General features: G+C 38.6%; 1 protein-coding gene across 3 annotated transcripts in view; it reads left to right on the top strand.

Annotated features, from left to right (window-relative positions):
- Positions 1–1,383: 1,383 nt before the first annotated feature.
- ctnna1 (catenin (cadherin-associated protein), alpha 1) overlaps positions 1,384–27,448 on the top strand; it is a 74,691-nt gene continuing 48,626 nt past the window's right edge. The window contains exons 1-7 of one of the 3 annotated variants that reach the window (XM_041943478.1): positions 1,384–1,484; positions 3,616–3,733; positions 4,231–4,426; positions 9,019–9,185; positions 9,871–9,990; positions 11,584–11,853; positions 16,213–16,416. In XM_041943478.1, the coding sequence (XP_041799412.1) occupies positions 3,629–3,733; positions 4,231–4,426; positions 9,019–9,185; positions 9,871–9,990; positions 11,584–11,853; positions 16,213–16,416 (1,062 nt within the window). In that variant the 5' untranslated portion in view covers positions 1,384–1,484; positions 3,616–3,628. The other 2 variants (XM_041943477.1, XM_041943479.1) reach the window with 2 other exon arrangements.

Here is a 27,448-nt window from a genome sequence, read left to right as displayed (position 1 = left end):
GCTGCAACAAACCATAAAGGGTGACTGCTGCATACTGATCATAGCTTATATAGTTTTTCCTGACATTGAAATTGTAGCATTTGTGACATTTGCACACTGTGACTAGCTATTTAAATAAAAGTCTTATCTGAAATATCAGTGCTGCTGCAGTAGGATGTTTATTACATGTTAATAAAATATAAGAAACTGAAACTACAACTTGCTCATTGTATGTGTGTGTGTACACCTGATGCTGCATCAGCTGACTTTGGAGCACTGTCTTTCTCTGTGGTCTGCTGTTGAATTTGTTAATCCCACATTTGAACCCAAAACATATAACCTTAGCTTATGATTGGCATGAAGGAATGCAATTGAATGTAATTTCTGATTGAAAACCAAGCTGCTCTAAATTTTATAAACAACATAAATGTGAAGAAATAGAGGAAATAGAATGGGTCATATGGTGGCAAATAGCTTTAAAATCTACTGAGACTATGTCTGACACTCATTTAGTCAAAGAAAAAAAAGGTAAGATTTTATCACAAGCAATGTAGAAGTAGACAAAAGGTAATGATGGACCTTTCGCCTACTATTTCATAATTAATTGATAATGAAAGTGTCAACCTAAATGAGTATTTTACTTTAATGAAGAAAATATGCTGTGTTATGGAAACTGAAATTTGCTTATTATGTATGCAACCAAGGATAGGGATCATTTCTTTGATTAATGTTGGTTGTGAGTGTTGACATGATACAGCTGGCCGATATTAGAAAACTAAAGCGACAAAGTGACAAAGGCAAGATTTAATTCCACTACAACAGTGGAGAACTAAAATCCAAAAAAAGGAGAGGTTTATAAGTTGGCAATATAGGACTTTGTATGCTGCCTTAGTCCGGTCCAGGCCTACCCCCTAACTCTAGCCCCAACCTGAGGTTCAGGGAAGTGGAGCTGGACCACCCATTTGGCTCTGCAGTGACCTCTGGTTGTACTGTACAACTAGAGACAACTGAATTGCTGCTATCAGGATAAAATGAACTATTATCTTTAATCTACACTACGGAGACCAAAGGTTTGTAGAATAGTTATTTTATATTTAACTGATATGAATTTATTCCTAGAGTATCTGATCACATGATTTAGCTGTTACAGTTTTAACTGCACAGTCCCACATGACGATCTCAGTCCAGGATTTGTCTTGTCATACCTGTTAACTAGTTTCTTCTTTAGACTAACTGTAAAACAAAAAAAGAAAGAAGTGAAACTGGTCTCCCACAACTTCGTACACTAAGTTTATGGAAGCAATAATCAATCCATATATGGACACATACAGTGAGCGCCACGCCCAAAACACCTCCTCGTTTTGCGGGCTTGCTGTGTCCTGTGGTCGCCCTGCCCCGCTGCCAGGAAGTTCAGGAACTCGGTCACCGCCCCAGCCCCCCTCCGCCTCATCCATTGTTGGGCAATAGTCTGCGACATCGAAACAATCTTAACCGAAACTTTTCAGGTAACTAACTGCTGAAGATCTTTTGAAGCCGAATTTACTTCTCAGTGTTCCGAAGGAGGTACATTGCAAGCTCGCCAGTTAAGAGAACCACTAAATTGAGTCAGTAAGGGGAGGAAAAGGGAGGAAAACTTTTCAGGCAAGGAACTCCGTAATTCTCATTCCTCCATTTTGAACTTTTAAACTCCAGTTTTCTAGGTGATTGTTTTCGGTAAGTCTACAACGCTTCCTTATTATTAAATTTAAGGTAAATACTTCGGTAAGCCGGTATTACGTGGAATAGTTAATTGGACAGCCTATTAACACGACAGTTACGGTTATTTCGCATTAGCCCGTTAAAGGAGGCTAACGGAGCTAGCGTTAATGTTTGTTGTGTCGCTAGCATTAGCGTTAGCAAGGTGCCGTGTTTGGCACACTGTACGTTAGCAGGTAACAGACCGAACGTTAAGATAAGTTGGCTCAAATGTTAACTGTGACCTGTTGAAAATCGGTTAACTTTGTCAACACCGGTCTAAAAGTTTGTAAGATGTTTTAGTGACCATTAACGTTACTTAATGAGCTACATAAACGTTAGTTTACGTACTGGTAAAGACAACAGGTGCAATTTAAGCTACTTAACGGTAGTGTTAGCACCTATAGTTAGTTGACCAGGTATTCGACCTACCCTGTCGCTCCTCCACTAGGAATTAGTGTTAAATGTGTTATTATTTTATTTTGACTGTTTCTTGCTTGGATAAGGCATTTCAATTAATTTATCATAAATTACGCTGTCTTGCAGTTGTCTCTTTAGCTTACATTAAATGGTGTAGTTTGCAAGGACTCACCAGAATCACTCGCATGTACCCCCGGTGGTATCTAGCCTTCCAGATAGTTTTGGTGTCATTTGGTCAGATTTTGAAATATTTTTCAGACTTCTTTTGCCACACCCTTACTATGGAGGTGAAAGAATTTCACATCCACTGTCCCAGGTACTTGCAATAATCCAGTTTTAAACGGAAGAGTTTTTTTTTAGATTGAAATATGTTTCGTAGAAATGGGTTGCCATTAGGGTCGCCACAAGTAAGTGTGGCATTTTTGTGAAAAGGTTTCACTCTTTACATGTAGCCTTTCAATGCATTGCAAACCACAATCAAACCAGTTCATTAATTTGTATGGTAGCAGGGTAGCCCCAGATGTTTCAGGACCCTCAGTGGAGATCTGACAGCTAAGCAAATAAAACCAAAACTGTCGTGGTTAGCTATCTCTGGGGACAATAGCTTTTGGTGATTTGTGTGAGGTGGCCTTTCGATATTATTGCTGATGATGAAGTAATCGTAGATTAAAGCCTCTGTGAGTAGTAAGGAAGTGCTGTAACATTTTTGTCCATGTTAAAATGAGTTATGACTGGACCAGGCAATTTGCATCAATTCATACTGGCTTGCTTTTTTAAATTAAAAGTTAAAAAGGGTCATAGATCATGAGTATACCCCATCCAAATGCAAACATTAGTCAGGATTTTTGAAGGCAAACTGTTGAGCACAACCACCCAATAAATGGCAGTTCACTATAACATTAGGTAGTCATCACTCACATGCTCTTGTGTTTTTAATATTTTATCCTCTTTGTTGACAATGTAGGATAATAGCTGTCTGCGACATTGTTCTCATAGTACAGCTGACCAACTTTTCAGTTGAAGCCCCTCTGCCCTCAGGGCTGGCTGATTATCCCTGCCCATCCATTTTAGAAAGCTAATCAATGGATTTGCAGTCATTGCTTGAAAAGAGATATCGAAATTGGGCCACGTTACTGTGCTCTGCCTTTGGTAGTCACTCTCCTAGGGTTGGAGCATGTCTGCCTCAAACAGAGACCTTAGTATTGTGATTGTTACGCAAGCTTTTTGAGACTAACTGTTCTGAAAATCATAAAGGAATCTTCCCTTACTATGTTAAACTTGACACTGAACTTTTTTCACTCATTGCATTTTTTATAATGTTTTCTTCTTGTCAAAGTAAAAGGCTGTCATCTGCAAGGTACAGCCACAATCCTACCATATGACAACATATATTCATTATTGTGGAAGACAAAGATGTTCATGTTTATTTTCGGTGCAGTCTAAATTGTTGTCTTTTTTCTGTCTTTTTATTTTAACCCCTAGAATTCCAGTCATCATGACAAGCATCAACACAGCTAACATCAACTTTAAATGGGACCCAAAGAGTCTGGAGATCCGTACTCTGGCAGTGGAAAGGCTACTGGAGCCCCTGGTCACCCAGGTAATATTAACACAGTTTGCATTTTTTTTAGAATAATAGGGAAGATAGTTTATAACTGAAATGGGCAAGTGCTCTTGATTACCAAAAATTCTTGAAAATACAAAATTTCAATGTGACGCTAAAGCAGAATTGCTATTCATAGTATGAAAAGGAGCTCCTCACCAGCCATATTTTGTAGAGCAACAGCAAGTGGCATATTATTTCAGTCATATGAAATGAAACACTTTTCTTTGCACCACCTTTTCTGGATTTTCATTGTATCAATTCATTCTACATAAAAACATAACAGGTGGATGGTAATCCTGTGGATAGAAGTAACTACTAGCATCTGCTGGAAAGCTAATACAGCAGTGCTTTAGGTCTTATGAGTCAAAAGAGCAATGTCATAGATTTCATGTGTGAAAAGTACTGTTGGCACAACTGTAGTCTGCCAAATACATCTTAAGGTCCTGTAGCAGCTGTCTCTGTTGTTGAACTATTTTGTATCCCTGCCATAGGTCACCACTTTGGTAAACTCCAGCAACAAAGGCCCATCTAACAAGAAGAAAGGACGCTCCAAGAAAGCCCACGTTTTGGCAGCATCAGTGGAGACTGCTACCCAGAACTTCCTGGAGAAAGGAGAAAAGATTGCAAAGGAAAGTCAGTTCCTTAAGGATGAGCTGACGGCTGCTGTGGAAGATGTCCGCAAGCAAGGTATATTGAAAATGCATATTGCATCAGTGTGTGGTTTCTGGCTTGTACAGAGTGCTTCTTAAGATAGGAAGCATGATAAATAAATCAGAAGCTATGTACATATCATCTGCCCCAGTGGAAGACCTTGAAATAAGAATGTTTTGAGCCTGATAGATTTCCTTTTGCAATTGCATTTTCAGGGAGCCCATTAATAGAGACTTTTCATTTAAATATGCAGTCGGTTCACATTTATATCAAGCTATACACCGTCATTGCCTTTCCTTCTACCAGGATCCACTTAATATGTTTTCCGTTAGAAGTGCATATGTTCTTATATCTCAGTGTCAAGTTGCTTAGGAGGTATTTTTACTTGAGCATCACACACCTCAATCCTGTATTCTTAGCTGTTGTGTAGTATTTCCCCTTGTCTTTGTTTTTAGTCTGTTCTTCTTTGAGGAAAAAATTAGATATTGTTAGACCAGTAGAGAGAGAGACCGTCCTACTGAATATCGCATGTGTTGCTTTCTGTGTGTTCCCTTTATTTGATTTTTGTTTAGTATTTGGTAGGACTTGACCCCTGTTTTTTGGCAGTTTCCTCTGTGGTGTTGTATACAGTCTATGATAGTCTCCCAATGACTAGAGACAAGTGAATTGCTGCTATCATAATAAAATGAACTATTGTCTTTAATCTTCACTACGGAGACTAAAGGAGAGACCAAAGTGTACATCTGCTATCAACTTTAACTATATTGTCCAGCCCTACCCTATATCACTCAGCTCTGCAATATAATTCCACTATAGTAATCCTATTATTGTAGAAAGCTGCCTTCACCCCTTTATTTGAGTGATGTCAGACCTTTGATAGACTGTTGTTAGGAGCAGCAGCAGCATATAGTCGCCTTGATTTACTTGTGTTGTCTTGTTCACACCAGTGGCAAAAATGGGGCCTTGCTGGGTCTTTTTGTCAGCTTGCAAGATGTATCAGTTTGCAACACAGCTAAAATTGTCTTTATTGATGATGACAAAATCAAAAGTGAATCATCACACACCATAGGGCTTATCTTATCTACGTACATTCTGGAAGGAGCATGGTGGTGATGCAGATTTGTCTGGCATTCTGTGTAAAAGGTTAATTACTGCTTGCTGAGTGACATGCCAGTTCATTGTGTGACGGAAGTGACACTCATGTTATTCTACAACTTGTACATTCCATGACAGGAAACTACCATCAAATCACCACCCAGTTAAATTACAATTTGTCTCGCAGTAGCTGATTCCATCATCCATCACACTTTCAAGTCTCATTTATTCCTTTTTGCTCTGGATATCTGACTGTTGCTTGACACACTAGCAGGCCATTGAGACCAGGGAGCTATGACTTGAGGGTGGCTGTTATCACCTTGTGAAGCGACATTGGTGTCACGGTGTCTTTTCTCCCCAGATGCCAAGCGAGTTAGACGTCCCCTGCTTGAGCTCTGCTCTGAGTGGTTGGGAGGTAAATGACATGTCGCTAGATAGCCTGTGCAGTGCGCAGTGCCCAGGAATGTTACTGTAGTTGTGGTAAGCTGTCACTGGACTGGAATTCAGTGACTGTTGTTAGCTGGTGCCTAGGCCTGGCTGTCAGCTATGCCATGCTGCTCAGTAGAGCGTGCCTAGACTGATAATATGGCTATTGAGTAGCCCCCCCCCCCACACACACACACACCCGCCCGACTGAGACAGCATTTTCCATTTTCCACCCAGCTGTGACTTACCAGCTGTTTAAAATGGGAGAAAAAATTCTCACATGATGATTAAGGGTGATGGTGCATACAATGAAATGGATCAAGTCTTTTGTTCTCAAATGATTTAATATTTAGTGGATGTTTGTTTCATATTTTATTTGCCATAGACATCACTAAAATCATTAGTCATTTCATTTCAACAGTTACAAGACTTTCTTTACTTTGACATTTCTGTCAGCTCCTGCCCTTGATCTCTCTGGCTTGCCCTTCTCTCTCTGTCTGCGTCTTTGTTGTCCTGTTGTTTGCAGGTCTTCTTGTGTGATATACATTTTAATCATTTCATCATGCACTTGGTGGACCGCAGGTGAGCGTTAGAAGGATGGAAGTTTATTAAAGGAGCACTGATCACTATCTGCCCCCTGAAAATGGCCTTATTGATTTTGTTCGCAGGGGGGGAATAACAGCCTGAAGCTGTGGACTGTGTTTGTGATCTGTGTTGTCGATCATTTGCACAAACTGCTTTAGCTGCCTGTCGGGGTAAAATGGTCAGAATCTGTGTGAGATTTCTGTTCTACAGGTTTGATAGTGCAACTTTTGTCTTTATCTTTCTCTTTTTGAAAACATTACTAAATTTGACAATTTTTGGAAATTTGGTTTCCTTACTGGAACAGTAAAAGAACAAATGGCTGGTTTATTGATCAGCAAAAAAGAAACTGGCAACAGTAATTTCCCAGTAAAGCTACCAACATTTGAATCTTAGTGTCTCAATATGAGTGTTTGGTGCTTTACTGTTCATCTATCATATCACTGTAATTCTTAGTGCCAACACGTTTCGGCTCAGTCTTCATCAGGGCATGTCTACTGTGAGTTGAACCACAAACACACAAAGGTCAATTATTAAAGGCTTTTTAAATTTTTCTAACCCTAACCCTAACCTCTCTCTGTCTTCTTTTCTTTTGGTCTTATGATATGTCCTTGGATCATCTGTTTTTGATATCTTCATTTATGAAGGAGCACTCCTCAGCCAGTCAACTGGCATTTGTGCTCTCTTATTTAGAGGTGCCATGAATGCAAGTCATGCCGACGTTGTGAAGACGGCACCAATGCAAGTTAGCAGATAGTTTCGAATATAGACGGACAGAAGTGCTGGAGTGGAAAAATTTCAACCCGAGTGAAAATATGTAGTTATTCTGAGTTTCATGACTCAATGTATGTAAATAGACTAGGGCAGAAAGGAGATGGTCTGGAGGAAAATAAGAGAAATTGGAGTTCCTGAAAACTTAGGAAATCTGTTTGACTGAAATGTCACACATTCTGCTGCCTTTTGTTCTCACAGCAAACATCAGTTAGGGAGCTGATCCACTGACTGCTTGTGGCCGGAACACACAGAAATCATCCCAGTGGTCAAAATCAAGAAGTCACTTTACTCTGTATCTAAATACAGCTTGCTCGTTATTGAGTGAGAGTTTTGACATTAATAGCACTCTACTCCACTCTGTTCTTACTCTGCAACACTCACATAGCCAGTGTATAAGACTGAGTTGATAGCACTATCTATTTTTCAGTGTTGCCTTTTTGTTTCATGAAATACCATGCCACACATTTTGTAACATCTGTACTTATAGCCTTTGTTTGTCCTTGAAAGCATCCGAAATTGTGCAAAGTGCTTACCCTGTTTAGTTTTGTGGTAGCTGCAGTCAGTTCACCTACAATCATAGCACACCTTCATAAGCAGTGTTGCCGAAAGAATGGGGCTGTTCTGGATATATGCGATAGTCAGAAAAAAAGTATTTAGCAAGATAGTAACAACTGATGAGTGCAAATTGCTGGCAAATTAGTTTTGAATTTTTTTTTTTTTTTTTTTTTTTTAGAGTTCATGCCATTGGTGCGTGTCATCTGTTTTAGCTTCAGTCTATAGAACTGTTCCACATCATAGGAAAGTGGACAAGATAAGTGTTTATCTTTTTGCTGCCTTTAGATCTCCAATGCAGAGGTAGCTGTTGAAGGCATTTTTTAGAGTTTGAATTTGTCAGTGCCTCCACTCAAATTAACTATTTACACATTTAACGTCTTGTTCATAATATGAGCCTACAAAGTCTATTTGTGTGCCCAGGGGACTGTACAGGCCTACCCAATGTAGGACAAAGCACGGTGCCGGACAAACCAGACAGTGAGCCTTTTGTCCTGGCTGTGACCTCTTTTTTTTTCTTTTTTCTTTTTTTTTTTAAGAGGGCTGTGTGTGCAAGCAGACATTATTATTGAAGAGGTGTGTGTGTCTTTGTCACTCTGTGTGACAAGAGCTGACCCTGAGCAGGAAGGGAAAATTCGTCAGACTGTTTCATCTCTCCCACACACTCCTGTTTGTCTCAAATGAAAACTTCCTCTGATGCAATTAACTTGTAGCCTGGAACTGACTGTGGTGGCTCTCAGACATCTGCTGTCAGCTCATGTAGACCACTACTAGTAGTAGTACTACTACTGTAGACTAATATTACTATAACTGCTATTAATTAAAAAAACACGTTTCACACTTCAAGAATTTTGTCAGATTTAATGGATAACAGAGGCATGCAGTTTGAATTGAAAAAACAATTATTTTATGTGACTTAGCAATACATTGATATACAGTTCTATAGATATTTCCATATCACAAACTATTGGTCAGGCAAGGTAATGTTAAAACATGTTAACAGCTTGATAGTAGGATGTTTGTTCTTTCATGATTGCAAAAGATGGGAAATCAGTTTCCTGTTCAGACAACCAGGGATTAAGTACACGTCTCAGCACTTTGAATGCTAGTTCGTAGTTGGTGAAACAATCAATGTTTTGAACAGTTGTTTCAAGTGAAGACCTTGGAATTATAACAGATGTTTTGTCACACATTCTCAGGTGAGTCAATGCGACAGGCTTCTGGAGAATTCGCAGAAGACCCTTGCTCATCTGTGAAGAGGGGCAATATGGTTCGTGCTGCCAGAGCCCTCTTGTCAGCAGTCACACATCTCTTGGTGCTGGCAGACATGTCTGATGTGTACAAACTTCTACTGCAGCTTAAACTGGTGAGATAGTTACATTCTTGTGCATATTGTATATTACAAGCTAATTTGGAATTTCAGAAAATGAAAGTATAAAAATTCTAAATTATTTTGAGCTCTGAAATGACATGGGAGTCTATATGCATGTACTACAACTGGATACTGTTGATGACCACATTAAGGCTTTAATTAGATTAAAGCATTTGCATGGATTGGAGTAATCCACTTCACCCAGTAGGGCAAGTTTACACGAGTTGTCTAATAATATCCAGTAAGATCAGGGATAATGTATTTCTGGGTCAAGAGTGATTTGTAAGTTGTAGACATACTTTTTGCCATGTGAGTGTAAATAATGAAGTACTTGACAGAAAAGTGGAATTTATTGCTTCTTTTTAATAAAGGAATTCATATATGTATATTTTATATCTCTGGCAAGATGTCATAGAAATGTATCAAAACAAAAAAATGGGTCCTTGGTGAGTCTCTTGAATTTTGATTTAATACCAAACTGATATAATTTCAGTCAACTCGAATTTTTCACCTTTTCACTTGACACGTAAGATAACAGGCTACAGCTAATTAAAATCACATCTTACTTGATTGTCCTGATTTGATTGCAATTTTGAAAATGAGTCTTTGAAAGCGGGGTGGTAAAGAACTGTACTTTTGTACATTGCATGGTTTAACTTTTTCTGTCTGCCTGGCTCAGGTGGAGGACAATCTGGTTAAAGTGCGTAATGCAGGAACAGAGCAGGACCTTGGGATCCAATATAAGGCCTTGAAACCAGAGGTGGACAAGCTGAACATCATGGCTGCCAAGAGACAGCAGGTAATGTGCAGTTGGCCAAAAAGACAGGCAAAATCAAATTGGGGGAGCACAGGAGTCTGGTGGAATTAATTAAGTTGGGAGGTTATCAGGTGCCTGAATGGGTGTTAATAGTCTTGTTACACCTATCAAAACATGGTCTCCAACCCACATAGCAATTTATAAGTAAAACATTAGGAGGGAGTAAGCAAGAAGAATGCCTCATGCTTTAGTTGGGCGATTAGATGCAGTAAGCATGAGCAGTCATCTTATTACCAATTGCAGTGAAGTGGGCTGGGAGTGTGGGAAAAGGACATGAAGGCTTGACTCTAAATGTGACCAAAACCCATTTCCTTGTGGTAAGAAATAGCATGTTGTCTTTCGCCAATATACTATAAGTTGTAGTCATGAAGTGCATTTCATGATCCATTTTCCAAATGAAACTAAGGCTCCATGAGATGCACACACCTACTAATTACTGGAAATAAAGAAAGCTTACTCAATGATGTTTTTATTTTGCATTCATATGCCTTTTCTTTCCCCTTTATTTGTCAAAATTGTCATCAAACTAGCTACAAAGGAAGTTGTATACATTTTTGTAATATTTTTAAGGTATCCTCCATGCTAGCCTCAAGTATACGTATTCAAGTTTACAACATTTTGGCATTTCTCTATGCTGTGCACACACTCTAAACCATCAAAAACAAAAAATAAATGTAAAAAAGTTTTGATTTTTACTAAATGTTTTGCAGTTTCCAACATTAACTATTGTTGAATTACATTGGACATGGAATATCTGACTGTTTTTACCAATATGCAAGCTTGATTGAGACACTGATTTAGAGAAGTTGGATAAAGAATTCAATAAGGTTTTTCCAGTTGACACATCACACTGGAAACATGTTTGAATGATGGAATTGCATCTTTCCAAAAATTTGAAGCAGTGATGAGCACCAGCTTCATGCCTCAAAAGCACTTAAATAACATCTCTAAATTCACCCCAAGATGAGACGGTTCTTGTTCTCCGTGTTGCCCCCTTTTTAAATGGGAAACTTGCCAAAACGATCTCTGATGATTTTGTGAAGAAATTACTTTTACTAGTAATTGCACTTTTTTATGGATAGCAAAATGTTTTTAACAAAAGTGAATGCAGGAAGTAATGGGGCTTAAAAGCTGATTTTTTTCTTTCTCTCTGAGCATGTCTCAAGCAATAGTGGGGAAAAAACCCTGGGAGCTTTCCATTTGGAGTGAACGCTTTTGTTTTGTGTATGCAAGCTGGTTTTTCATGCCATAAATCTATGCCAGTGATGACTAAATCTTCTCCCTCCTATGAAGATGTAATTACAATATAATGCTGAGGTCTGAATAGCAATGCATTAAATTGCAAAGGCATATTATAATGCCCTGATTATGACTGTGTTGTGTTACCGCAGGGGACAGAAATATATCTGGGTCATCCAGAACAAACTCTGTCACACTTAGTGTCTCCATAAGGGTATGACAGGCCCATTTTGAGTAGTACGTTACCACCCAGCTCCCTGTAAGTATTCCATCTTCCAGTTTAACCCTTTATTTTTTTCATTCTTTTCTATGATCATTTTCATCTCATTCCACTAGGAGCTAAAGGATGTCCACCACAAGGACCAAATGGCTGCTGCTCGTGGGGTGCTGCAGAGGAACATACCCATGCTGTACACAGCATCCCGTGCCTGCCTGCAGCACCCTGATGTGGCAGCCTACAAGGCCAACCGTGACCTGATCTACAAGCAGCTGCAGCATGCAGTGTCTGGCATCTCCAACGCCGCCCAGGCCACTGCCACTGAAGACTCAGCACTCAGTCAGCCAGCAGGGGGTGGAGAACTCGCCTACGCCCTCAACAATTTTGATGTAAGTCAAATGAGTGGTTTACAAGTCACAGCCCATTTGCCTTTTCTCCAGCTGGACATCCAGGTATCTGCCAGATTAACACAAAGCGTGAACTTTAAAATCATATTTTTCCCGGCAACAGTAAAGTGCAGTTCAAAGGGTATAATAAAAATATTTATTTGTGAACATATGTACACATGGCCTTGTTCAGAAAGGTTATACTTTACTAGATGTTTAGTGTACAAAGTGTAAGTGTGTACAAAACCAACTGAATCATAAAATGACCAAAAGCCCTTGAAGGGCTTGGGGTCGAGGTGGAAATTAAGACGAGATATGTGGACAAATTGGGACATGGCTTTGGGGTACATTTGAATATGTTCTTGAGTCACTACTGCTTCATTCCTTGATTTGCTCCTATCTCTATGTCAAATGAAGTAGATTTACACAACTGCAGCTTTCAGAAAGAGACATACATCGTGCTGTACCTACAAGTACATCTTGTAATAATCTCGACTTTATGTAAATATAGGTTAACCCCTTCTCTGCCGTTAGCTACTGAGCTTTGCTCTACTATTGCTAAGTTGGTTGGTTCTGAAGAATACAGCAAAGTGTATTATAGTCGTTATTGGCGCTTAGGCAAGAAGTGAGATCATTTGGGCATGGTCCTCCTATTGCAAAGAAAAGAATACATTTTGGCATTTAGCACAGGGAGGAACCCCAATCTATTAAAACCACTTGCATGTTGCTGTCTAGTCCCTGATTTATTCACACTTAAAATCTTTATATCTCCGAAAGTCAGTTCATATTATTCAGTGTTTACTCCAACTCCATTATATCCAGCCTGTCCATAAGATCCTCAACCGACTTGGAGGAAGTAACTTTACATTTTTTTGTTTTTTCCAATACATTTTGAATTTATCTATTCTTTGTACTCTAATTGTTGATACTAGGGCTGATGGGATATACAGTGTAACATTAGAAATTTGTCCACCTGTAGAGATTTAGCAATATCGTTTCCACTGTTGGAGCTACTCCTTAAGCCATATTTACACACTGTCATTCAAAGTGTTTGCACCATTACCCTCCTACACAGCGAGCGACTGGATGTGTTGATGATGTTTCAGAGTGTAGCTGCTTTACCCTTTTTTCTGCATGTCTATATTGCTTTCCACTCATTTTGTTGACATTGCGGGTACGTCCTAATACATGTGGTATTAATATCAATGCAAAAACAGTCATCAATATGAATAAGTCGTTCTTGTCTTGAATGCTCTGCTCAGGTGCCACCCCTCACCTAAATCAATCGGAGTATTTCCATTAAGTGAGAATGCGTCTGACACGGACAAGTATGCTGCATGTGTGAAAGGGCAACTCTGGACAATGTCCAGACCTGGCTCTCCGGATATTGTCTGGAGTTGATACGAGGATGCGAGATCGACTGTTGGTGGTGGTTATGCACTTCTATTGCATCTCTGTTCTCATTTGGAACTTTAAAGCTTTCATTTTGAAAGAGAGTTAGTTTTACTGTTTTAAGTCTTTTGTTTTGAACTAAAGTGTTGTCTCATGTGAGGCAGTTGTTTTTTGTTTGTAAGTTCCAAATAAAAATAGAAATTAGTTAAATGTGATCCAGTATGGTAGGTTATGACTATTTTAAACCATTTAATTGAATTTATATCGTAATTACTATACCGTGATACAATATTACCCCTACCCCTTACCCATAGGACTACACTTCTACCTCGAAATGTATTTTTACGAACTATTTATTATGCTTAATATTAATAAAAATATCAAACTAAAGGGTATATGAAACCTTTGACATACTAGTCATCACAATATTTACCTGAAACAACGTTGATATAACAGCTGGATAAAACATTGAGCTAATCATCTTATTGCTGCCTGGGGTGATAAATGCAAAGATGATTAACCTTTTTTCTGTCTCCTCTCACTGATGCTGACTTCCTTCAGACTTGCAAAATCCCTGTCTTATTTTACATGAGAATTGTTCATATTCAGAGAGCTTCCAAAGGCACTGAACAGATCCAATGTGACAAATTAAATCATTTTCAATGAGCTCTATAGAAGTACAGGTTTCCATTGTGTGCTCTTTCATTCAACACATCACACATCTTGTGCTGATCTGTTATTTAGTCATTTAGCAAGCAGCAGTGTGTAACTTCATGTGTTTCCCCTGCAGTGACATTGTTTACTCACGTGATTGATGCAATCTGCATGCTCATGTTTTACATGCCCATGGCCATATGATGCACTGTTTAATTACTCATGGCCTTTTGCAGGCGTCTTAAGGATGGTTATTGCAAAGCAAACCATAGGATCTCAAGCAATTTACAGGATACCAGTTTCACACATGCAATTTTCATTTTCATATGTAATTCCTCTGTGGACATTGCCAACATTCTGTCACTTCTTGGGTAATGCTGCTCCTTAGGTGAGCTCATAATCAGAAAATACATCAGACATCCTAAATTGTCCTTCAAGTTGGAAAATTTTACAGTTTGCTTAAAATCCTTTGTAGTCAGTAACTGTCTGCAGTGTGTGTGACCCATTGACACCAAAGGCTTGGTATTTTTCCTGATGGTAGTCTGTCAGGCCTATACTGTGGCTAAATTCAAGGTTTGCTTGTTTTGGGGGCCTTTCGGGAAACACATGCTCACTTGGATTGAAGTCAGATTGACGTGGCCAGTCAAGAACATTGAGCTGTTTGGCCCTTAACGCTCCTTGTTTGCTTGTCTGACTACACTGTGGAGGTTTGTTTGGGTCATTTGTCAGTGCCAGTGGCTCATGACTCAGGGATTACTGCTGTAGGTGCTGGGTTTATCTGGCATGCTACTATATTATTATATACATACTAGTTGCATTTATACAGATTACCTTTATTTTATTCTTGCCTCAGTTGAGCCTTGGTCTCACCTTAGTTGAGTTTTGTAGCCTATGATTAGACCAAATGAATATTTTTTATATTCATATACTTGAAGTCATCCCCCAAAAACGGATGTGCAGGCCTCCTTTCTGATGCCCAATTTCAAGTGCAAAGCAAAATTAGTAAATGAGTCACCCTCTCTCTCTGTCTCTCTTTCTCTCTCTCTGTCTCTCTTTCTCTCTCTCTGTCTCTCTTTCTCTCTCTATCTCTCTTTTTCCTCCTCCGTGTCTCTCGTGTGCCTGTTGCCATGGTGATATGACACGCAAGCAGAGGAGGTCAGATTAGACGGAATGGAGGGGGCTGGAGGTGGCTGTGATAGAGGCCGGGCTGCCTAATAAACCACAATTGTAACATCTGAATTGTTGAATAATTTGTAGCAATAAGGCATCTGCAGAAGCACAGAGTTTGATTATCATTGAGGAAGTTGGCTTTCTTTGTTGAGCTGCCTCAAGCATCATGGTGATACCTTAACCATCTTAAATGCCTCTCTAGCATCTCAACTAGTTGCCTCTCTCAACAGGCTTGCCCTTATGAAGCCAGACATTAAAGTGTTCTCTATCATCCCGCAGATATTAAAGAGAGGAGCGTGTGTTACTGTTGCACTTCTGTGACTCAAATGAAAGGTAGCAAAATCAGATCCTTTCACAAAAGGGATTATATATTTATATATATAATGACATATTTATAGGCTCATCTGTTGTCTGAAATGGATCTTGTAGTTTTCGTTGCAGACGGGGTATTACTGCTTTATTTTTGCCTAATTGTTTATTCATTCATTTGGTCTTTAGAAGAACTTTTCTGTTGCTGTGTTTTTACCATTTCAAATGATTTAGTTACGTTTTGTGACTTTCTCTAGTTGGGGCACTGGGAGAGGAACAGGCGGAGGAGCATTTCTTTTTCTGTGTGTGACAGATGAGAACAGGACAGCTATGAGTCCAAATTAGAAAAGCCAGTTATGTTTTTAGCAAACACCAATCAAGTCTTTTTTTCATTTGAGCGTGTACACGAGGCAAAGCTTTGCTTTAAGACAGAGCAATTTTGGAAAACTGAAGTACTTCTCAACACTGCATTATTCACGCTTTTCTCACTGGGTTTGAACTTCTGGTTAAATAAGGACATTTTGCTTTGGTTATGAATTGTTTGAATTGTTCGAGCACAGTTTAACATTTTCCTTTCTTCAGAGTTACTTTAGTGCAGAAAAACACCAAAAAATATTTTGATATTGTTGGTCCTCTAACGTTTTTTTGTGTTTTAATGTGAAAGTGAGGAAGATTTTTTTTTTTTATTGTCTTTTGTTTTCTTTGAGGGATAAGAAGTGTTTAACACAATGACAACAATTCAACTCTTACAGTTTATTACTACACTGGACTGGTGACATCACTTTATAGTTACCGTCAAGTTAAGGCAAAATTGACTTTCTTTCCCTTTCCTTACAGAAACAAATCATCGTGGACCCCCTGGCGTTTAGTGAGGAGCGCTTCCGTCCCTCCCTGGAGGAGCGCCTTGAGAGCATTATCAGTGGTGCTGCCCTCATGGCCGACTCTTCTTGCACGCGTGATGACCGCAGGGAGCGCATTGTGGCTGAATGCAATTCTGTGCGCCAGGCTCTTCAGGATCTTCTCTCTGAGTATATGGGCAATGTAAGTGTCTTAACTATGCATTCCCTTCCCATTGCCACCACACCACCTCCTTCTCTTTACTCACAACACAACAGCTCTCTTTTGTGGTTGATATTTGCGTCTATTGGACAGTTGGACAGCAAAATTGATAAGGTCAACAGACATAAGTTTAAAAAAATGAATTAATTTCAGCCTAGCTAAACTCGACTTATTATTTACCTCTCTGGAGGACCTAATTATTACACTTATTTGGATGATGTTAACTTGCTATACAAATGGTCTTATTTCTTCAAAGAGAAATCCAAGTGAATCCCAGCAGTTGCCTCTACAGAGCACTGTAGAAAAAATCATGGTTAGATCTATTATCTACCTAATTACCTTGCTTTATGTTCTAAAGAAAAAAATTGAAGAGTCATCTGATTCCAAGCAAATTTTATCACAGTATTTGATCTAGTATTTTCTTGTGAGCTGAACAGTTACACTTGAAACTACTTCCATACCTTTTCTAAACATGTATTAAGAAAGTTAACATTGTGTTTGAGAATAAATGTAAGTCCCTCTTTCCAGGCCTTTTCTTGATAATAGCGCTGTCCTACCTATTACATGATTAAACTATGGAAATCAACACTGTCACTGTGCCTAGAAATAAATTGAATACACTGTGCTGCAATCAACAGTGTCTCCCGTTAATCAGGCCTGTGTAGTTAACATATAAATTGACTCAGTGAAATTGAACTTTTAACACTGTTGTACTGTACTTGCAACTCTGTCGACGTCTCAGGGTGTGCTGCTCCCAACAAGCTCTACATGTTAAATGCTTTAGGCTTTAGATAAATTTAGGGCCCAGGTGGGGTTGGGTCTGTAAATTCCAAATTCCAAAAACAAGTGATCAGGTTTGGAGACAGGGGAACAGAAGCCCTCGGCAGACATCTTACTTTTGTGTAAGATTTTGGTTTTGATGTGGACTGTTAGATTGTTTTACAGGGCTGGATTTTAAGTAGGAAGACAGTGGCCCCATTTACACTAGTCATTTTTAATCTTTATCCAGATAAAATCCCGATCAGATTTAAGACACTTTCATATATGCTTATGCACATATGAATATTCATCTCTGTTGGCCAGATCACAAATCTGATTATAATCCGTCTTTGCTTTCCTGGGCCATATGCAATCAGGGCCAGCCCTTCATTTCAGACATAGGTGGTAATGCACTTGAAGCTGTTTGGTAAGGGCCAAACATGCTAGAAGAAGAATAACTTCTGCATGTAAGCAATTTAGTTACAACATTAACAGTTTAGTTAGCGTTAGCTAACAACTATCTGTAGCCTAACACAAACAAATGAACTGTATATATGAACCATGAGTGAGACGAAAGTTTAATCTTCACAGTTCTAACTCATGCTGTTTTCTCACTCACTCAGATCTTTCAGTGGTAAAACTGATCAGAGATCAGACAAACATTACAGCAGAGCTGCGTGCCTTGTATTTGATCGTACGTGTGAAAATTGCTGGACCTGTTTTTCCCTGTTGCTTTAATGAGAGAGAACAATGGCTAATGTCAGCGCAATTGCAGTGTAGCTTTAGCTGCCATTATCACAAGGACAAAGGAGACAGTCCATGGATGTATTAAGAAAACCAGACAGTGAAAGGCTGTTTCCACAGGCTGTTCTCAGACATAGTTACACTATGGGAGGATAGAAGATGACTTGGGTGTCTTGGAGAGATCGACACATTTACACCTTTGCAACATCAACATTGCATTTGCTTGGATTTCAGTCCATCTTGAAAGCCTTTTGGATATATTTACACTTAGCTTTTTTGAGTTTGGATACATAGCTGTCCAGTCAGTGTAAATGTAGTCTGTGTGATTCTGGGACAACACAGATGGTCTATTTTATTACTTTTTTAAACAAATGATAAGTTAGTATGTTGTTGAAGTCACTTTTCAAGTGGTTGTGTGGTTATTATAGTGCAACTCTCCAATAACATAAAATGCTTTCTTTTTAGCATAATATCTCAAACTATGGTTTCCCTTGCACGGTACTCTAATAAAAACAAAAAACGTACTCTAGAGTAAAAGTAAATAGATATTTTGCATACTTACTTTACTTTTTATATATACGTTGCGCTTATAGAATGAAATTTTATCTGATTGTTTTAGGAAGAAGACATTTGGCTTTACTTATTTAACTTGTGTGATAACCATAATTAATCCAAAATTCTTAAATGGTGATGAGCCATCATACACTGTTAAATCTAATTAGATATCATCAAGATTTGTTATCAGCTGTTGCTGTCTGTGATGGCAGTGAACTCTTTTTTTTTTCCAAATGATGTATCTACAAAATCAATGTTAACTGTTCACAATCATTGAACTATCTGGCTATATTATTCTCATATTGCTTTAAAAATGCATTCAGTATTACGTAACAATTTAGTTTCAGCAACTGAAAATGCACTGTTTTTTTGTCAGTGTTTAATTCGGAACTCTGTCATGTGGATATTGAATCATAATCTTGTAACCACCCCAGGTCACAACAGAAAGCAGTGGATTTTTCTATTATTTCAGTAGTAGGCTTTTTGTTTCGCACTAGCACAGTTTTTGTTGTAAACAATTGTATTTTATTGTTTAACATAAATTCATCTTTAATCATTTTGACATTCAGGGGCAGAGAAAGGCCGTGCTTCATTTTTTTATTTGGCATATTTAAAGAATGACTTTTTGAACTGTGTTTGTTACTCGAACTTTCCCAACAGATCATAACAGTAGAACATATCTTGTTGTCAGTGGTGAGGTCTTGTATTAAGAATGGAGCAATGAAACTGAGAAATTCTTTAATGTTTCTGTGCTGTCCTTCAGCTGTTCTAATTTTCTTTTACGTTGTTTTCCCTGTCACATTTTTATATTCTCTGTTTGGAAACAGTTCTGTTAAACCACCTCCAGAATATCCTCCCTTTTTACAGCAGGATTTCAGTGTGAGCCAGTCACCCAGAGAAATTTCATTGCTGTGGTAATGCATTGTTTATAACTATCTATGAGTTTGAACTTTATCTGCTTTCTGCTGTTCTTGCTGGATTTTAGAGGTAAAATCATAAACTGCACAGCTTGCCCATTTCATTTGTGAAGTGTTGCAGTGGTCCTGTGGCTCTAATGGATGTTTAGTCAGGCAGGGTGTGATTGTGGTATAGATTCTAACTCTTGTTCACTCAATAAGCAGTAGTTTTACCAGAGCTCAAATATCTTTATAATGCAGATGCTACTAATTGATTTCCAATTTGGTCAAAGTATCTGCTATAGGCTTAAAGGTAGCTGCTGATTTTAGTATGCCCATCTAACTAGCTTACTACCTATAGTGATAACCCGCCTCAGCCAAGGTAACCTAACATTGTCTAATTTTAGTATTTTGTGGGTTTTGTGGGGTTTTAGGACTGGCACATCCGTTGCATAGCTGCTGGCCCAGGGCATTTACAAGAGCAGAGAATTGAGCAATGACATAAGCCTGTCTGCTTAATAAGTGAGCAAATGAATGTTGCTGCATGCAATGTCACAGAAATCGTTTTAAGTAGTTTTTTAAGGGATAAACACAACCTTTTTGGCAGAAACAGTAACTGCTTATCGAGGTGGTACTTGAGACAGAGCACTGAGTTTGCAGTGGTATGTAGTAGGGCTTTTTAGCATTAGAGCAGTTTGGTACAACACTGCAGAAGTTTGTTACTGCACAGTTGGTCAGGATAGGCCTTGGGGGTATTTTATACTAAAACCCCTGGTTTTGTTTTTACTCCAATTATAATTTTTTCCTTCAATGCTAATGTCTTCATTCGGATTCATATGTACAATACATGTGGAATATGGAGAATCATTACATAAGGTTACAGGTAACATACGCACAGGTTTTAAATCATTTAGGAGCTGGTGGATATGACATTGGTAACCTGAAAATTGTTACAAAGTCAGTGTTGACAAAATTGTTTAATTTGATTGTGCATCATGTACAAACCCCTTTTGTCTGTGTGTTAAAATATGTTTTCACTGGACATCGACAGACAAAATGATAAGTGGTCAGATGTCAGCCAAGTATACATGTCATTTTCTCTCAATACTGTCCTTTCCGTGCTCAGGTATTACAGCCACGGTTTGCTCTCATTGCTCATCCTGAACACTGCCAGTTTATTTTAAGGTTCAGGCCATTCATGCAGCATCTCTGGTTTGCTTCAAAACAAGTTTTCTACTTCACTGGACTGTTCGTGCCACTCATGTAGCCCTGTATGACTTGAGAACTTAGGTTTATGGAGGAAAACATCTCATCATCACAGAGATGATGAGTGGACATGACAGGGATTTGGCTACTCATTTGGCCAGATGAAGGAAATCAATGAGAAGCGTAATATGTCATTGTCCTTCTTGTGCATTTAATGACCTAGTATGTATCCTCTGAGAACTGTGGCTGACACATAGTTAGTGTCTCAACCTAGTGTCATCAACAATGGTAGACAGTATGACAGGTAGCTGACTGTGATTAAGCTTAACTAAACAAACCTCACACTGGCTTGATGAGGATGTGTGTGCTGTCATTGTATGGCAGAGCTGTAAAGGTGTGTTTGAAATTTGTAATTCATGGAAAAGAAAAACCCTCCTTGACCTTATTATACACTGTAGACCAACACTGATTTTGCTGGGGAATTTAGCCCATGCAGTTTGCTGTCCATGATTTTGTCTGCCTATTATTCTGATTGTAGATGGGGCACTGCAAGTCATTAAACAGTATGTTGCCATTACAGCATATGGGATTACACTCACAGCTGAGGCTGTTGGATGGACTCCTAACTCATTCTCTTTCTCTCTCCCATCCCTTCTGCCTATTCCTTCCCTCTAGCTACAAGTTGTGTTTATCCCCCTTCTCTATTTTTCTGCCTCTCCTTCAGACTCTGACAGAAATTCTGTTGGACATCCTTACCTAAGAAATTTCAAGGATTGATGCTAGGGTTTTGTTCAAAGTCATTTTTCAGCATCCTTCTGTTCTGATAATTAGGATAATGCAAGACAAAGTTAAATTTGCTACCATAGCAAAATTAAGGCTATATTAAAACCATGATCAGAACAAATAAGACCAATGTTCTAAACAGAAAAGAAACACACAGTGAAGAGATTTAAGAGCAAAAGATGTTATTTTCTGGTAATGCATGTCAAAAACACTTTTATTAATTTATTTCATTGAATTGTGAGTAGATTTGTTTTATTATGCATACTACAAATGCTACAACCCCTACACTAGAACACAAGCATTGAAACAGAGCTTTGCATTGATTGTTAAAAAGTACTCTTTAGCCTTGTCTGAATTAAATGTCTCTGATTTTTGCAGAGCAGGGATTGGAGTAATAAAAGCAATTAAAGCAGTGGGTTAAAAGCTAAATTTCAGTCTAATAGGCAGTGGAACCTTGTTCCATTTTGTTTCAGAGCAAATGTGTGTTGTGTGGTTTTTATTTAACATACCTTTTTTCAAACACTTCCTTTTTTTAAGTGTTCTTCTGAGTTCTAATTTTCCAAGCTGTGTGTTAATGCATTTCCCAGCAGCAGATTTACTGCACAGTCAGTTTGTGTCAGCACAGCTGTTTAAGCAGAGGTGGAATATATTAGTTAGTTAAAAAACAGTGTCTTTTACATCTACTACTTACTAAAGCAGATGCTATGTGCTTGCAATTGTTGTCCATGCAAGTTACAGTTAACAATATGACATCACAACACTGGGTGAACAGTACAGTAAATACATTTTTGGAAAATGTTTTCAGAATATGCATGAGAACAGCTAATTGATTGAAAAAGCAAGGCACAAAAGGCTCACTTTGAGATTTGGAAAACAGAAATGGCGAAATTTCTTGATATGCAGAATGCATGATGTTGTTGGATTATGGATAAGCGTTTGTTTTCCTCTATTCCTGAAGTTGAAATTGTGCACAGTGGTGTCGTGGTGAGTTAACAAGACTAAAGATTATCCTCAGTTATTCCATATTGTCATAACAGTTTGGCATGGCATGTGCTGAGTGTAACTGTTTCTGCCATTTTTTATTAATAATGCATCTGTAGGTCCCAGCATCTGTCACGATATTGTTTCACGTAAGAGAATGATGCTATGTGGCACGTAGCATCATTCTCTTGTGTGAAACATATTAAGCTACCGACATTTAAAGTCCTCTAACTTAAAGTATGTAATCACATATGTAATCATTTGGATTTGCATAAAAAGGACATGCCTGGCCACAGCAGTGGACCCCTGCCTCTCCTTTCACTTACCTTTCTTCTGTGTATCACAATATAGTCCTCCCACTCTTTGCTCTTAAGCATTTCTCTTCCACTTTCTCCTTGCTAAATCCTCTTTTCTGTTTTCTTCGTCTTTGCAATACGGCTCTTCCTGTTTGAAGAAAAATAGCAGCAGAGGTAGAGAATTCGAAAAAAACAAAAAAACAAAATAAAAAGTAGACTGTATATATATGTGCATATTATAAAAGCAAAATGAAATTTGACTATATAAAACGAAAATAAAATATGTAGAAAAAATATAAAAAGTATGTATTGCGTGTATGTCTATATATATATGTATATATATGTGTGTGTGTGTGTGTGTGTGTGTGTGTTAACAGAGAAAATGATGATTGGTTTCAAGGTATAAACAGCTGCATACCAAGTTATCCCTAATGTGGAAACCAGTCCGCATTTTATATTACCTTTTGTTTGTGTTGAGACAAGTTTCTAAAACATAAGGCATGATGTATGTCCAAGCCTTGAAAACTAACAAACCATGTGTTGTCTGATAGCTGTTTTTGTTTTTTTGTTCTTGTAACCAATTGTTTTAAAAGCAGTAGAGTAAGAAGCAAGACCAGTGTGAAAGCAGTCCAGTGTGTCTAGTTGTAATCTTATCTAAATGCATAATTAAAACAAATTACACTCCATACAATGTAACAGGGCAAAGATTTAGTGTCCCCAAGGCTTTTCGTATATTTACAGCCCCCATAAAACACTGGTCTGTCAGTAACAGCCTGTCAGGCAACATTTCCTGGACCTTGCCCTTGATCTTTTACTGGTGAATTCTAGGCTTTTTGATTTGCTTTGTTGGCAGGTAGATGAGATGCACCCTTTTTCCCACAACATTTAAACAGGATAAAGAGTGCCATGTCCTCACAAATTGACATTTTGTGATGCTGAGACTGATTTCTAGCATCCCCCTTTCTTAGAGGTGCATGGATGAATAAACCATGGGAAACATGCTTGCTGATTTTAAAGGCTTGAAAGAGTCTTTTGTTACTGGAAAATTTAATAAGCGAATGTGGCAACCTTTGTTTCTGTAGGTTAATTTATCTGTATTTCTTAAGATGAATATTTAATTGTTTGCCTGTCTGATATTTTCTCCTTTTGTTGTACAGCCTGAGGCACAATGTGTTGTCACCACAGAAAGCTGCAGTACTGATTTTAAGTGTACAATTTGCCTTCCATCCTAAAAAGCTCCCTGTTTTGGCCCTTGGGATTACTTAATACCTCCAAATATCCCTTTTTGTGAACACATTGTGATTAGATGCATCTGAACAGTCTAATTTATCACACACATTCCTGTTTTCCTGTTGGAGTTTTGTTGCTCCTATGGAGTGCGTAAAAGTAGTTTAGAAGTCCAGGTTAAAAAGAAAAACTTTTATTACTAATAATCAAAGTCAGTAGGTAAGTCAGTTACATATATGAACTGTATTTTACAAAATTTTATAAAGTAAATTTTTAACAAGAACACACACACGCATACATACACATACATACATACGTACATACATGAACTGGAACTTGAAGAAGCTATAAAGCTGAGGGGAACTGCACGTTATAATTCTCTGTTTGTTCAATCACATACAAATAGTCGTGTGATTCGTTGGTAATATAACAACTTTATCTATCGTTGCTTTAAAGAAGGAGATATTAATTGCGCTTTTTGTTCTGTTGCCCGAAGAGCATTGTAATGTATTCATTTTATTATGACATTCACACAAGTAAAATGAACAAAAGCAGTTTTATGCGGAACACTGTTACACCTTTTGTGTCTGTTTCTTAGTCCCAAAAGTCTGATAAACATTGTTAAAAATAACAAGAATCTGCACATTGCATGTGTGTTTAGCCAGAGAATTACATTGGGTTGAAGGTAAGGTAGACTGAGTTGAAGCAAATTGAGCTATGATGAATATGTGTGGGATGTTAGGCAAACCACATCTATGCATGTTGTAACTTGTGCTCTCACAAGTTTTGTTTTCATCAGTCATGCCACTGACCTTGGCAACAGGAAATTACGCTTCACAACCCTGCTTTTAAATAACCAAGGAGAATGAGATTTGCTTTATCATATTATTAAGCAAAAATAAATAAATAAATAAAAAATATACACATGTACACCTACACATACTCAACATATTTAATGTTTATTTGTTAAAACAATTATCTTCACCTTGTATCCTGCTCAGGGCTCAGGGGACTGGAGCCCCTCCAAGCACACATCCAGTGAGATGCAGTGTACACCATAGACAGGCCACCACTTTATCACGGGCCTAACATACGTATACATAGACAAGCACTTTCCCACTCACCTTCACACCGATGGGCCGTAGGTTTTCCAGTTCACCTGACCTGCATGTCTTTAAACTACGGTTGAACTGAAGCACCTGGAGGAAACACCAACTGACATGGGGAGAACATTCAGACTCCACACAGAATCAAAAAAAAGGGCCTTTTACCTATCAGAAAACAATAGTGCTTGTAATCATGCAGTTTACGGAGGTATTCAGGGTTACACATCAGTATTTGTTGTCATCCAATTATTGTGTATAGAAAACAAGGATTGTTTAGACTTGAAGCGGAACTTTCAGAACTGTTACTTAAAAGCAAGTGCTTTCAGCAGTAATGATGTAACACATTTTCCTATAACTAAAGAGAATTGTTTGCTGGTTAGGAGGCACCAAACCTGCCATCTGGAGTGCCTGGTTTGTTCTTATTTGGCCACTTTCTAACTGCAGCCAGTGCCTTCATGGACACATAGTCTTTATCAGTGATTGCAATGCTGCTCTACATTTGGCTCATTAGTTTTTGCTCTCCAATGTTTATACTCAGATTTTATCTTAAGTTTAATATTTTGATAGCTACTCTATTACCTGCTTGCTTATAGCATTAACCCACAAATTGACAAGTATTCACAGCACTTCACTTTTTCCACATTTTGATATTCCAATATAGATTAAATACATTTTTCCCTCGAAATTCTACACACAATACCCCATAGTGACAACATGAAAAAAGTTTTTTTTTTGAGATTTTAGCAAAAAACTAAGAAATCACATGTACATAAGTATTCAAAGCCTTTGCCATGAAGCTCAAAATTGAGCTCAGGTGCATCCTGCTTCCTCTGATCCTTGAGATGTTCCTACAGTTTAATTGGAGTCCACCTGTGGTACATTTAGTTGATAGGACGAAGTCAAGTTAATTGTCGAGAGACCTCTAGAACAGGATTGAGGCACAAATGTGGGGAAAGGTACAGAAAAAATTCTGCTGCCTTGAAGGTCTCAATGAACACAGTGGCCTTCATCATTTGTGAATGAAAGAATTCGGAATCGCTTCGGGCTCTTCCTAAAACTGGCCGCCGTCTAAACTGGTGGTTGGGGATGGTTGGTCACCTCCCCAAGAACCTGATGGTCACTCTGTCAACGCTACAGCGTTTCTCTATGGAGAGAGGAGAACCTTACAGAAAGACAAAAATGCAGTTATCTACCAATCGCGCCGGTATGGTAGAGTGGCCAGATGGAAGCCACTTCTTAGAAAAAGTATATGGCTGATCTGATGAGACAAAAATTGAACTCTCTGGCGTGAATGCTAGGTGTCCTGTTTGGAGTAAACCAGGCACCACTCATCACAGCCCAATACCATCCCTACGGTGAAGCATGGTGGTGGCAGCATCATGCTGTGGGGAAGTTTTTCAGTGGCAGGTACTGGGAGACTAGTCAGGATAGAGGGAAAGATGAATGTAGCAACGTACAGAGAAATCCCTGGATGAAATCCTACTCCAGAGCGCTCTTGCCCTCAGACTGGGGCGATGGTTCATCTTTCAGCAGGACAACGACCCCAAGCACACAGCCAAGATATCAAAGGAGCAGCTTAAGGACAACTTTGTGAATGTCCTTGAGTGTCCCAGCCAGAGCCCAGACTTGAATCTGATTGAACATCTCTGGAGAGATCTGAAAATGGCTGAGCACTGACGTTTCCCATCCAACCTGATAGAGCTTGAGAGGTGCTTCAAAGATGAATGGGCGTGCCAGGCTTGTGGCATCGTATTCAAAAAGACTTGAGGCTGAAATTGCTGACAAAGGTGTATCAACAAAGTATTGAGCAAAGGCTGTGAATACTTGTGTCCATGTGATTTCTTAGTTTTTTATTTTTTAATAAATTTGCTAACATTCCAAAAACACTTTTTTCATGTTGTCATAATGGGATATTGCGTGTAGAATTTTGAGGGAAAAATGAATTTAATACATTTTGGAATAAGGCTATAAAATAACAATGTGGAAAAAGTGAAGCACTGTGAATACTTTCCGGATGCACTGTAGCTCTTGGAACAGATTGCAACCCTTCCGGACAGTGCTTGTGATTCCACCAGAAGTGCTCAGAAACATCCCACAAGTCTCTGCTCTGCTCTGTGAAGAATACAGGTCTAGCCTGTTTTCGACAAAAGCTGTGTCAGGTTGTACAGAGCAGATCGAGCTAGGCTGGAAGTCAGAAACTGGAACAGCATGGAGAATTTTGGTCAATTTTCAAAATAAAACCGACTCCTGATCGCATATCAACAATAAACACAAAACTGACAAACAAACCATTAACCTACGTAGCCTGCTTACCAATGGAAGAGGCACAAACATCTATGAAGGTTACCAAAACATCCCATCCTATCCTTGATTTGAAGAAAGATTAAGAAAGAACGTAATGAAGATGTTGATGACCCAAATGTTCATTTTGTTTGTGAAGTAAAGTTGCCGTCTTTGCCAA

The sequence above is a fragment of the Chelmon rostratus genome, chromosome 9 (genome assembly GCF_017976325.1).
Source record: "Chelmon rostratus isolate fCheRos1 chromosome 9, fCheRos1.pri, whole genome shotgun sequence".
Classification (NCBI taxonomy): Eukaryota; Metazoa; Chordata; class Actinopteri; order Chaetodontiformes; family Chaetodontidae; genus Chelmon; species Chelmon rostratus.
Note: the sequence above shows the minus strand (reverse complement) of the source record. Positions and strands in the feature narration are given on the sequence as shown.